We start from the raw sequence: 12863 nt of genomic DNA, 5'->3' as shown, positions 1-12863 counted from the left end.
CTGCGTAAAAAGGTTGCCCTTACATCTCTTTTATATCTTTCCCCTCTCACCCTAAACCTATGCCCTCTAGTTCTGGACTCCCCCACCTCAGGGAAAAGACTTTGTCTCTTAATCCTATCCATGCCTCTCATGATTTTGTAAACCTCTAAGGTCATCCCTCAGCCTCTGACGCTTCAGGGAAAACAGCCCTAACCCATTCAACCTCTCCCTGTAGCTCAAATCCTCCAACCTTTGTAACAGCCTTGTAAACCTTTTCTGAATCCTTTCAAGTTTCACAATATCTTTCCAATAAGAAGGAGATCAGAATTGCACGCAATATGCCAAGTGTCCTTATAGCCGTAACATGACCTCCCATCTCCTGTAGTCAATACTCTAACCAATAAAGGAAAGCATACCAAATGCTGCCTTCACTATGCTATCTACCTGCGACTCCACCTTCAAGGAGCTATGAACCTGCTCTCCAAGGTCTCTTTTATCAGCAACATTCCCTAGGACCAGGACCATTAAGTATCCACTCCACCCCCCCCCCCCCCCCCCCCCCATTGTACTCTTATGCTACTTTCTCCTCACCCCCACCCTTCTCTCACATATCTCTCCACCCTTCAGGCTCTCTGCCTGTATTCCTGATGAAGTGTTTTTGCCTGAAACGTTGATTTTACTGCTCCTCGGATGCTGCCTGAACTGCTGTGCTCTTCCAGGACCACTAATCCAGAATCTGGTTTCCAGCATCTGCAATCATTGTTTTTACCCATTAAATATACAAGTCCTGCTAACATTTGCTTTCCTAAAACGCAGCACCTCACATTTATTTAAATTAAACTCCACCTACCACTTCTCAGCCCACTGGCCCATCTAATCAAGATCCCGTTTGCAATCTGAGATAACCTTCTTCGCTGTCCACTACACCTCCAATTTTGGTGCCATCTGCAAACTTACTAACTATACCTCTTATGCTCACATCCAAGTCATTTATATAAATGACAAAAACTAGTGGACCCAGCACCGATCCTTGTGGCACTCCACTGGTGACAGGCCTGCATCTGAAAAACAACCCTCCACCACCAACCTCTGTCTTCTATCTTTGAGCCAGTTCTGTATCCAAATGGCTAGTTCTCCCTGTATTCCATGAGATCTAACCTTGCTAACCGGTCTCCCATGGGGAATCTTGTTGAACGCCTTACTGAAATCCATATAGATCTCATCTACTGCTCTGCCCTCATCAATCCTCTGTTACTTTTTCAAAAAACTCAATCAAGTTTGTGAGACATGATTTCCCACACACAAAGCCATTTTGACTACCCCAAATCAGTCCTTGCCTTTCCAAATACATGTACATCCTGTCCGTCAGGATTCATTCCAACAACTTGCCCACCATTGACATCAGGCTCACCAGTCTATAGTTCCCTGGCTTGTCCTTATCATCTTTCTTAAACAGCGGCATCACATTAGCCAACCTCCCATCTTCCGGCACCTCACCTGTGACTATTGATGATACAAATATCTCAGCAAGGGGCCCAGCAATCACTTCCCTAGCTTCCCAGACTTCTAGGGTACACCTGATCAGGTCATGGGGATTTATCTACCCGCTTCAAGACATCCAGCACTTCCTCCTCTGTAATATGAACATTTTTCAAGATGTCACCATCTATTTCCCCACATTCTATATCTTCCATATCTTTTTCCACAGTAAATGCTGGTGCAAAATACTTGTTTCGTATCTCTCCCCATCTCCTGCGGCTCCACACAAAGGTCACCTTGCTGATCTTTGAGGGGTCTTATTCTCTCCATAGTTACCTTTTTGTCCTTAATATATTTATAAAAACCCTTTGGATTCTCCTCAACTCTATTTACCAAAGCTATCTCATGTCCCCTTTATGCCCTCCTGATTTCCCCCTTAAATATACTCCTACTGCCCTTATACTCTTCCAAGGATTTCTCAATCTATCCTGTCTATACCTGACATATGCTTCCTTCTTTTTCCTAACCAAACTTTCAACTTCTTCAGTCATCCAGCATTCCCTATACCTACCAGCCTTTCCTTTCACCCTAACAGGAATATACTTTCTCTGGATTCTCGTTATCTTATTTCTGAAGGCTTCCCATTTTCCAGCCGTCCCTTTACCTGTGAACATCCGCCCCCAGCTTTTGAAAGTCCTTGCCTAGTACCATCAAAATTGGCCTTCCTCCAATTTAGAACTTTAACTTTTAGATCTGGTCTATTATTTTCCATCACTATTTTAAAACTAATAGAATAATGGTCGCTGGCCCCAAAGTGCTCCCCCACTGACACCTCAGTCATCTGCCCTGCCTTATTTCCTAAGTGTAGGTCAAGTTTTGCATGTTCTCTAGTAGGTACACCTGTGGAGAAAATTCAGAGTTAACGTTTCAGGTTGAGTCACCCTTCGTCAGAACTGTGTTCACCCAGAAACATTAACTGTAATTTCTCTCCACAGATGTTGCAGACCTGCTAAGCATTTCCAGCAATTTGTTTTTGTTGCAATTTTCACTGACGACAGATGTTGATGATACATTATATCAGCCTCTGTTTTTATTGTTTTTGTTTCTGATTCCCAGCATCCACATTTCTTTCAGTTTTTAAAAAAAAGGGTACATTGGTTAAAAGCCTTAAGTTGTTAAACTCTGGTTCAAGTAAAGAAGGCTATAAAATTCTGGTACTAAAAATGCTGTTCCTTGAGTTTTCACTAGAACAGTGTAGGAGATCAATATCAGAAAGATCAGGGTGGGAAGGGAATAAAGTAATTAACACTACAGATCCTCACTGCATCATCTATTTTTAAGATCAGTACAACGGGCATGGAACATTCACTGGTGGTTACTCATTTCAGTGCTCCCAGTCTTACCAGCCATTCCAGGTCCACCTCCGCTTTGGGCCAGATGACAGATGGTGTGATGTGCCTTCAGACCTCTACGAGATGCCTCTAGCTTCAGGTGTAATTTAGTTTCAACTTGTTTAAATCCCCCCAGGGTTCCTCTGAAGATATCTTTGTACTTGTCCAGGATCACTTGAAAACTTGCATTTGAGTCTGCCAGCCTATTAGCCACCCCCAGTTTAACCAAGAGTGTCCAAATAATGCCTTTTACTCTTTGGTAACAATTCTGCACATTGGTCCCTTAATGGTACTTTCACTAGTGGCACCACTTGTTCCATGTGTGTCCGAAGTATAATCTTGGCAGGCTTCAAATGGTAGTGCCTTCAACTTCTCTCTATAGACAGATTCAGGAATCAGGGACACTGCTGTATCCATACAAACTTCAATTTTTACTAATGTACACCCCCCCCCCGCCCCCCCCAAGTCTAGTGGCTCGAGTTCCCTCAGTGAATGCTCCCAACGTAGTATGCTGCCTCACTGGCTACACTAGCATACTGTTCTTCCCTGGCGTCACCCATAGCCCAGGTCCCCTTGTGATTTCTCAGTGATGACTTTGGTAGATCCTGGTACGTACTCTCTTTAGCCATTGGTAAGAGACTCCCATGACTGCCGCTCTTGGCCCACTGCTCAGTGAATACCTTCTTTCCTGGCGTTGAGCACTTCCATCAACATTATCTCCTTTATCCTGTGTCACTTTTGAAGGTAGGGAGACATCTCCTTGGAGAGAAAGAAGGCTTTTGCACTAAGTTCATGAACTGAATCTCATCTTTATGCTAGTGCTTCCTTGGAAACCAGGAATTATAAACAAATGACGAATCTGAAAAGAAACACTTTATCGCCAATGGTCACACCTCCATAACCAGTTCGAGACTGGACCCAAACTCTGTCCCCACAGGGTCACCTGACCAGCTCTCTTAAAAGGGCAGCACCCCCGACTACATAGATAACAAGTCCGAATGAAGAAATTTCTCATTTCAGTTCAAAATGGCATAGCCCACATTCTGAGCTGACCACCTCATTATTCTGGATTGTCAGCCAGTGGAAACATCATTATTGCATCCAGACTGTCCAGCCCTATCAGAATGTCATAACTTTCAGAGTCAGAATCAGAATCAGAAAGCATGGAAACAGACTCTTTGGTCCATCTAGTCCATGCCAATCTTGTTCCCAAACAGAACTCGGGCCAGTTGCCAGCGTTTGGCCCATTTCCCTCCAAATCTTTTCTATTCATGTACTTATCCAAAGTTAGTTGAGAACTCACTTGGAATTGGCTTGTGAATTCTGCCCGCCATGGATATGGAAATTAATTAGCATTCAGTTTCTAAGAAAATAAGAGAAATAAGTGGGGGTATGAATTGAAATGGAGAGAGGGGAGTGAAGGACTGCATCAGGTTCAACTGCTTTCGTCACAATTGGGACAAAGGCTCAGAACTGAGGGCTGCCTTCTAACCAGGCTGCCTCAGCACTCCTTCCCCTATTAGCTTAAGATCTGCTTTTGGGGTTGGCACCCCTCTCATTTTAAACAGCAGTGAGATTTTGGGAAATTTCCCAACTCAAGCTTTGGGAAATAGCAGGCTTATAATTGGTCTTTAGACTTCCTACAGTTTGGAAACAGGCCCTTCGGCCCAACAGATCTACACCGACCCTATGATGAGTAACCCATCCAGACCCATTTCCCTCTGACTAATGCACCTAACACTATGGGCAATTTAGCATGGCCAATTCACCTGACCTGCACATCTTTGGACCGTGGGAGGAAACTGGAGCAGTCGGAGAAAACCTGCACAGACACAGGGAGAATGTGCAAACTCCACAGACAGTCACCCAAGGCTGGAATTGAACCTGGCTTCCTGGCGCTGTGAGGCAGCAGTGCTAATCACTGAGCCACCGTGCTGCCCCACATGGTCTTGTCGGACACCATGTGATGAAGCTTACTGCAGCCTGAAGTCTAAAGCATTGCTTGATGGAGGCTACTTTCCTACATATTTTCTGAACTTTTGATTGTGAAGATCAATAAACAGGACTAAAATTGCAGACAACTAGTTTGTGGACACAATTGCTAGCAACTTAAATTGAGTCATTAAACACATTCAAGTACAGTGCCTAATGCTCAACGAAGAGCATTTAAACTTAATAACCTGCTACTTTGGGACTCATGAAAAAAGAATGATGATTTCAAGGCAGGGATGAGGCAATGGAAGAGAAGAACAGACAGTGCAAAGTTAATTTCTGTTGGAGAAGGCGAAAAAGTAAATTATTAGGAGCCAAACGTGAGCGAACAAGGGTGGTAATGGATGTGGCAAAAAAAAAGAGGGAAGTAAAAATAAATAATTGAAGAGTAGATTAGATTAGATTCCCTAGTGTGGAAACAGGCCCTTCAGCCCAACAAGTCAACGTCAACCCTCCGAAGAGTAACCCACCCAGACCCATTTCCCTCTCACTATTGCATCTTACACGATGGCCAATTTAGCATGGCCAATTCATCTGACCTGCACATCTTTGGACTGTAGAAGTACACCGAAGCACCTGGAGGAAACCCACGCAGACACGGGGAGAATGTGGAAACTCCACACAGACAGTCACCAGAGGTTGGAATTGAACCTGGGTCCATGGTGCTGTGAGGCAGCAATGCTAACCACTGAGCCACCGTGCCACTCTAATTGAGTAAATTGAGTGAAGTATCAAAGATATTAACAATTAAATAAAGAAGCCAGTGAAGGTATATTCTAAAGAGAGAATGGCTGAATGAGATGGCAGGTTTGTCTACATAAGTCACAATCACTTATGATTTATGAAGAACATTGAAACAGCTAGACAAGATACATGCACATTCTCACTATATGGTGTAAATTTTACTTTGGCTAATTTTTCTTCTCTTGCTGAGCATTTGGAAATTAAACTCCTGATACAGAAAGCTGCTCTCTTGGTTCCTGTTTTAATGGCACATTTCCAATATCCACTTTTTCATGGGAATCAAACCACTGAGTGAATTCTAACAGACTTAAAAAAGATACAGTACCAGAAAATAATTATTATTGATCAGTCAGCATCATCAATTACTTCAGGTCTTCCCAAATATAGTCATAAGTTGAAGAAAAATAATTATTTCACTGATCAGAGTGTAAGCATTTTCAGTAACTTTGGTCCATTGTCAGATAAAATTATTTAAACATTTACATGATCAACATAATCCAAATAAAACAAAGCAAATAAAAACAAACTGCTACAGAAACACAGCAAGTCTGGCAGCATCTGTGGACAGAAACCATAATCAAAATTTCAGGTCCAGTGACACTATCCAAATCATATTCTACACAATCAAGTTCAACATTAGTTATATTACTTTACATACTTAGCAATTTACATACCAGTGATCTGATGGATAATTTGCAAGAGATCCATTGAGTACCAAAGTAGCTGACCCTCCTCCATCCAAATTAATGGCATTAATAACTCCATGGTCCTTTAAAAACCTTGCAACGTCCCACAAACTCAGTCTGTAATGAAATTTTACTTCTATTAATTCAAACTTTTTTTATTGTACTATCAAATTTAATACAAATCATTATGTACAGAATTATCAGCAACGTAAAATTCAAAAGAGCAAAGGCCTGGGACAAATCAGCATCACCCTTTTTCATGATGGAATCTAGGCATATTTAATTAAGCTTGCCAAATAGAACGACTGCCTTCGTCCATGCTATACATGATGCTAAACATTTATCATCAGATTTCAGTCAGATTTCAAGGTTTGTGTTAAAAAAAGACGGATAAGGAATTGATCCTGTTTATTAGAAATCATGTATTTGAATAAATAATTTCATGTTCTGTATTTTACATCTCACTGAGGTAAAGTGCTAGAAATCAAGCTCCATCCACTATTCCAGGAGTTATCAATAAAGTTGAAGATTTTTTAAAGAAGTGTACAGAACCCCTCCTCGTTTACCTAACTTTCAGACCCAGGTTGACAAAAAGCATTGGCCACGATTCTTACTTAAAAAAGCTATTTATTATAAATTGACTGTAGCTACAGGCAAGCAATTAAGAACTATCAGTATTTAACTCTATGAGATAAAACTTTTGAGCCATTATAAATTTGCCTTTACACATTCAAACAAACAGGAAGAAATGGGTACAATGGCAGACGGAAAGACTGGCAACGCAACTCAATGGTTCCTTTTGCAGGCTTTGCTGAGACGATTCTTGTGCTAATCAGAATGCTGCTTCTCAATCTTATTTCTCTGAATATTTAACTTATTTGAAGTGGTTCACATTTATAACAAGTCTCTAACTTATTTCTTAAAAGTTACAGCTTACAGAAACTGTTGAAAGAAAAATAAACTGGTTTTGTTCGAGTTTTAAATTTTATTTTACTACAGGGAACTGAGACAATGTCTGACCTAGTAGAGGTCTGATGGCTTCTCCTGCTCTTGTTCGCCGACCCAAAGCTGTCCATTTAGCTGGCGACCAAGCACACGGTTGTTGTTGGCAGGCAGAAGACCTTTGTCAACTATAACTGGTCATTAGCTCACAGACCAGTCAGCTACTTGCTGCCACTAGATTCTCCATTTGCACACATCACTTGGTTCCAGTTCACCTGCAAATCATCTGCTTGAACCAGCAGCTAGCAAACTGTACTTCTATCAAGTGTCAAGTATTTTGCTTTCAAAAAAATGCAGCAATTCCTCAATAATTCTTGGTTTTTAAACAGTTCTTACCCCATTTCAGTCCACTGTTTCAAAAAAGACAAAAATAAGAAGTCTTTACAACGATTAAAATATTTTTTGGAAAAGCTGTAAGTTATATTTATAAAAGGCAGCGAGGAATTAAGGGAACAGTGGCTTGGAAAAGCAGAATTTAAATCCTCTGGATCAAGGTGTTTACACAGTGTGCCACAAACATCAGTCACCTCGCCCTCATTTTCTATTTACATGCTTAAACATTCAAAGTGGCATTTTTGACCAAAGTAGCAGTTTTATTTAATGCTTCATTCCCCAAATTCAGCTGTGCAAGCTTCAAACAGAAGCAGTAAAGCTGCAGTGAACAAGAATGCAGAAGATGAATACCAGCTGAAGTCAGGAAAGTATGTGTGAAGTACCAGCCACCAAAGAAATGGTAAAAAGTATCAACCACTGCTTGTTTACATTAAAATCAGATTGCTAATCAATGATTACTTTTATTTTTATTTTGGTTGTCAATTAGAAATACTGTATTCATTGAGATCCCTTCAATTTACTAAAGTTTAATTTATTTAATTTGTGAGAAATTTAAATTTAGCTTAAGTCTTGCTGGCATCTCTTGCATGTATCATATATACTTAAAACCTTAAAGATTTATAACTGTAAAGTTAAACAGGTGAATGAATACTTCTTTTCTAAAGGGCAAAATGGAACCACTTAACCGTGGCAAAGTCATGTTTATACCGCAAAACAGTTTTTATAGGGTTTCAAAGTGGAATATTGTTGAACATAGTGCATAATAATTACTGGATGAGATAGGATTAAATATACACAAGAATGACCTATTAGACAGCTGTGTGACAAGGTTATAGAGTCATAGGGATGTACAGCACGGAAACAGACCCTTCGGTCCAACTCGTCCATGCCAATCAGATATCCAACCGTCCATGCTGACCAGATATCCAAACCCAATCTAGTCCCACCTGCCAGCACCCAGCCCAAATCCCTCCAAACCCTTCCTATTCATATAACCATCCAAATGCCGCTTAAATGTTGTGATTGTACCAGCCACCATTTCCTCTGGCAGCTCGTTCCATACACGTACCACCCTCTGCATAAAAAGGTTGCCCTTACGTCTCTTTTATATCTTTTCCCTCTCACCCTAAACCTATGCCCTCTAGTTCTGGACTCCCCGACCCCATGAAAAAGACTTTGTCTATTTACCGTATCCATGCCCCTCATAATTTTGTAAACCTCTATAAGGTCACCCCTGCCTTCTTCATTATCCTATCGACCTGCGACTCCACTTTCAAGGAGGTATGAACCTGCACTCCAAAGTCTCTCTGTTCAGCAAAACTCCCTAAGACCTTACCATTAAGCGTATAAGTCCTGCTAAGATTTGCTTTCCCAATGCAGTACCTCGCATTTATCGGAGTTAAACTTCATCTGCATGGACCAGACTTTGATTTTAAAAACGTGTCAAGCAAGCCAATACCTAAAGCTGCAAGATGATATCTTTAAACTTCTAATACATTGACTAGAACACCCAAACTCTTGCCTTTACGAGGTGCTTATAAGGGAACCATGTAGGCCACATCTAAATTAAAAATCAATATTTCTGCCGATTCGCTTATGTTTGGATGCTGAGCAATCTTTAGTGGACAAATCACAAATGAGATTTTGTTCCAAACCAGCTCTTGTACTAAACCAAATAAAACGAAAAAAAAAAGCGAGAGAAACAAACAGATTGAATTGAGTTGTTTGGACAAGTTTTGTAAAACGTGGAATACAATTTGAACACGCTACCTTTAGAAAATTTATGACTACATTAAACTGACTACTTACTTTTCCATGTTTGGAAGTACCCCATTTTTGTGAATATTTGTTGCCTTTCTCAAGCTTCTGACTGACATTTCTGTAGCCAAGAAAAGGATTCATTGTTTTGAATATTTCTGAAGCCCACTGGTAGATTCGAAATAACTTACGATTCCCTCCCCAACAAAGAGTTGCTAAAATCAAAGCTGCAGAACCTTGGTCAGTATCTCCTCTCCATTGCATTTCAGTTCAGAGCGTAAACTGAAGGAACAATATTCTTTTCTGAGGGTCGGAGTGAAGGGAAAGACAGAACTTTAACATACCTTGAAATGTGGAAATGCTAATGAGTAAAGCCTGTCCTTTAAGAGGTAGGAAATCAGACACCAAAGTCAACAATGGGATATTAATTCATAACTTCAACAATGAATCTTAGAAATGAAGATACCAGTCTCATTTCTTTTTTCATGCTTTTCATAAAGGAAATATGAAATACGTTTCACATTCGGATTACAAGAATCAAAATCATAGCAATGGTTATTATGTAAACACTAGAATTTGGAGAGGCCAGCAATTTGGCCCATCAAGCCTGCTCCTTTATTCAACATCATAGTCAGCCTGATTGTAGTCTCACCTCCTGGCAACCCAACATAACCTTTGACTTATAGAGTCATAGAGATGTACAGCATGGAAACAGACCCTTCGGGTCTAACCTGTCCATGCCAACCAGATATCCCAACCCAATCTAGTCCCACCTGCCAGCACCTGGCCCATATCCCTCCAAACCCTTCTTATTCATATAGCCATCCAAATGCCTCTTAAATGTTGCAATTGTACCAGCCTCCACCACTTCCTCTGGCAGCTCATTCCATACACGTACCACCCTCTGTGTGAAAAAGTTGCTCCGTGGGTCTCTTTTATATCTTTCCCCTCTCACCCTAAATCTAAGCCCTCTAGTTCTGGACTCCCTGACCCCAGGGAAAAGACTTTGCCTATTTATCCTATCCATGCTCCTCATAATTTTGTAAATCTCTATAAGGTCACCCTTCAGCCTCCAACGCTCCAGGGAAAACAGCCCCAGCCTGTTCAGCCTCTCCCTATAGTTCAAATTCTCCAACCCTGGCAACATCCTTGTAAATCTTTTCTGAACCCTTTCAAGTTTCACGACATATTTCCGATAGGAAGGAGACCAGAATTGCACACGATATTCCAACAGTGGCCTAACCAATGTCCTGTACAGCCGCAACATGACCTCCCAACTCTTGTACTCTATACTCTGACAATAAAGGAAAGCATACCAAATGCCTTCTTCACTATCCTGTCTACCTGCGACTTCACTATGAAGGAGCTATGAACCTGCACTCCAAGGTCTCTTTGTTCAGCAACACTCCCTGGACCATACCATTAAGTGTATACGTCCTGCTAAGTTTTGCTTTCCCAAAATGCAGCACCTCGCATTTATCTGAATTAAACTCCATCTGCCACTTCTCAGCCCATTTGCTCATCTGGTCAAGATCCCTTCCTTGATCCAAAATCTAACTCAGTGTTGAATATATTTATGGAACCAAATAAACCTGTAGTGTATTATTAATTGAATCAAGATTACTTTTTGATCTTCTATTGGAATACATTTACATACAAGATTTGAACAATGCCAAGAAAATCTAATATTTCAAAAAGTGAAGAAATTTCTAATAATTAGTTAATCTATTCATCTTGATTACAAATGTAATTTATATATCTGCATTAGGACAAGAGAATCATTAATCTGAAGATTTTATCTTACCCTCTGAGGTCAGTTTGTCCATCGATTTGCAACAAAACAAGCCTCCCATATTTATCATGTCCTATAGAAGTTCGGGCAGACACCACATTAACAAATCTTTCAAAAGATCCTATTTAAAATAGAAGGCTTAGTAACTACTTTGCTTTATATTACATAATTGCAAACTACATAAATTAATGTATTTTACTGTATAATGGCCTAAGATACACAGGACAGTATTGGACAAATTTACATCAGATCAAAGGACAACATCATTGAGCAGGTGATCAAAGGTTTGCTTGTAGAGCCAACTTAAAAGCATCTTACAGCAAGGAAAAAAGTTAGAAAACGTAGATGGTGAGTTTCAGAGTTTAGGACTCAGGCAACTACAGAAACAACCATCAGCAGTAGGGTGAAGTAAATGGCCAGAAATAGAGGAACAGGGTTCTCAGTGCCAGCATTACTTTTGCATTTCTAGATCTGCATTGTGTTACAAATTCAATGTCTGCAGACTATTATTTTGCATGAGATTCAACAGTTACGACCTCCCAAAGTGAACTTCAAGCAAGGAATTCGGGACCAATTCTTCAATCTCAAAAGGTGGATGTGTCAAAAAAATCAGTGTTCCTACCACTGGTCTAGTTGAGATGAGTCAACTTAATTGAAAACCCGAGACCTTCTAATCTGCATCATTCAGCCATTGGAAGAACTCATTAACTCAAGTTATTCGACAAATTATAAAATATTCAGGAATATTTTAGGATAATAGTTGAAGGATGTTTCAATATTTTAAATTTTTTATTGCATGTTTTATTTTTCTTTACTACTTTCACATTATGATGACAACAGTACTGGGGAAGGGGAGTGGCAATGCCAGGAACGAAATCCAGAATTGACCCACAACCACTGTTGAAGTCACTCTCCATTCATGGAGGATCAATATTGGTTTTCCCCTTGAACTGGTCACCTTGTATGCATCAAGGCAATTTGCAAGACAAAGCTTTGACAAAGTTATCTTTTGAAAGCAATATTTAAATTAATCATTGTATTCATTTCAAACAAGGAAACATTGCCAACAAACATTACTGAATCATCAAGAGTATATATACTTTATACAAAGAAAGAGTGCCAAAAACATCAAAATACAAAGGTTCCTGCAAGAACACATGCTTTAAATACTGATGTTGATCCATCATATGCAAAATACAACTTACATTAATATCGAAGTTCATATAAAAACAAATTATTTACTGGGGGAACGTGATGTTAAGAATAAGGATAAAGGAGGTTTGAGATTTTAGAATAGGGAACAAATGGATGGGCAAAGAGGACAGTTTTAAAAAGATTTCTAAAAGCAGAAAAAGATGGATGGCAGCCATTCAAGGCAGGAGCTCACTACCACAGAATAACGAGGGATGGGTAATAAATGGTGGCCCAGCTAGCAATGCCTGTATTTGGTGAGTAATTAAAGTAAAATGGAGCAAAGCAGAGGGGGAAAAAGATAAGGGTGAGTTTATTGCCAACGCCTAACTGCACATGAGACGGTAGTGGTGGTGAGCTGCCTTCTTGAATTGCTTCATTCCAGTTACTGCCAGTAGAGAGGGAATTCCAGACTTTGACCCATGACAATGATGGAACAGCAATATGGTGAGTAGCTTGGAGGGGAACATCAATGTAGTGGTGTTCCTATGTATTTGTTGCCCTTGTCCTAATAGA

General features: G+C 40.2%; 1 protein-coding gene across 2 annotated transcripts in view; it reads right to left on the bottom strand.

Annotated features, from left to right (window-relative positions):
* nagpa (N-acetylglucosamine-1-phosphodiester alpha-N-acetylglucosaminidase) overlaps nucleotides 1-12863 on the bottom strand; it is a 42414-nt gene that overhangs the window by 15317 nt on the left and 14234 nt on the right. Inside the window, exons 4-5 of one of the 2 annotated variants that reach the window (XM_043688028.1) lie at nucleotides 11169-11277; nucleotides 6260-6388 (exon numbers count right to left, since the gene is read on the bottom strand). In XM_043688028.1, coding sequence (XP_043543963.1) covers nucleotides 6260-6388; nucleotides 11169-11277 — 238 coding nt within the window. The remainder of the gene's footprint in view (nucleotides 1-6259; nucleotides 6389-11168; nucleotides 11278-12863) is intronic. The other variant, XM_043688029.1, reaches the window with a different exon arrangement.

The sequence above is a fragment of the Chiloscyllium plagiosum genome, chromosome 4, assembly GCF_004010195.1.
Source record: "Chiloscyllium plagiosum isolate BGI_BamShark_2017 chromosome 4, ASM401019v2, whole genome shotgun sequence".
Classification (NCBI taxonomy): domain Eukaryota; kingdom Metazoa; phylum Chordata; class Chondrichthyes; order Orectolobiformes; family Hemiscylliidae; genus Chiloscyllium; species Chiloscyllium plagiosum.
The sequence above is the reverse complement of the archived record's forward strand: the minus strand, read 5'-3'. Positions and strand labels throughout refer to the sequence as shown.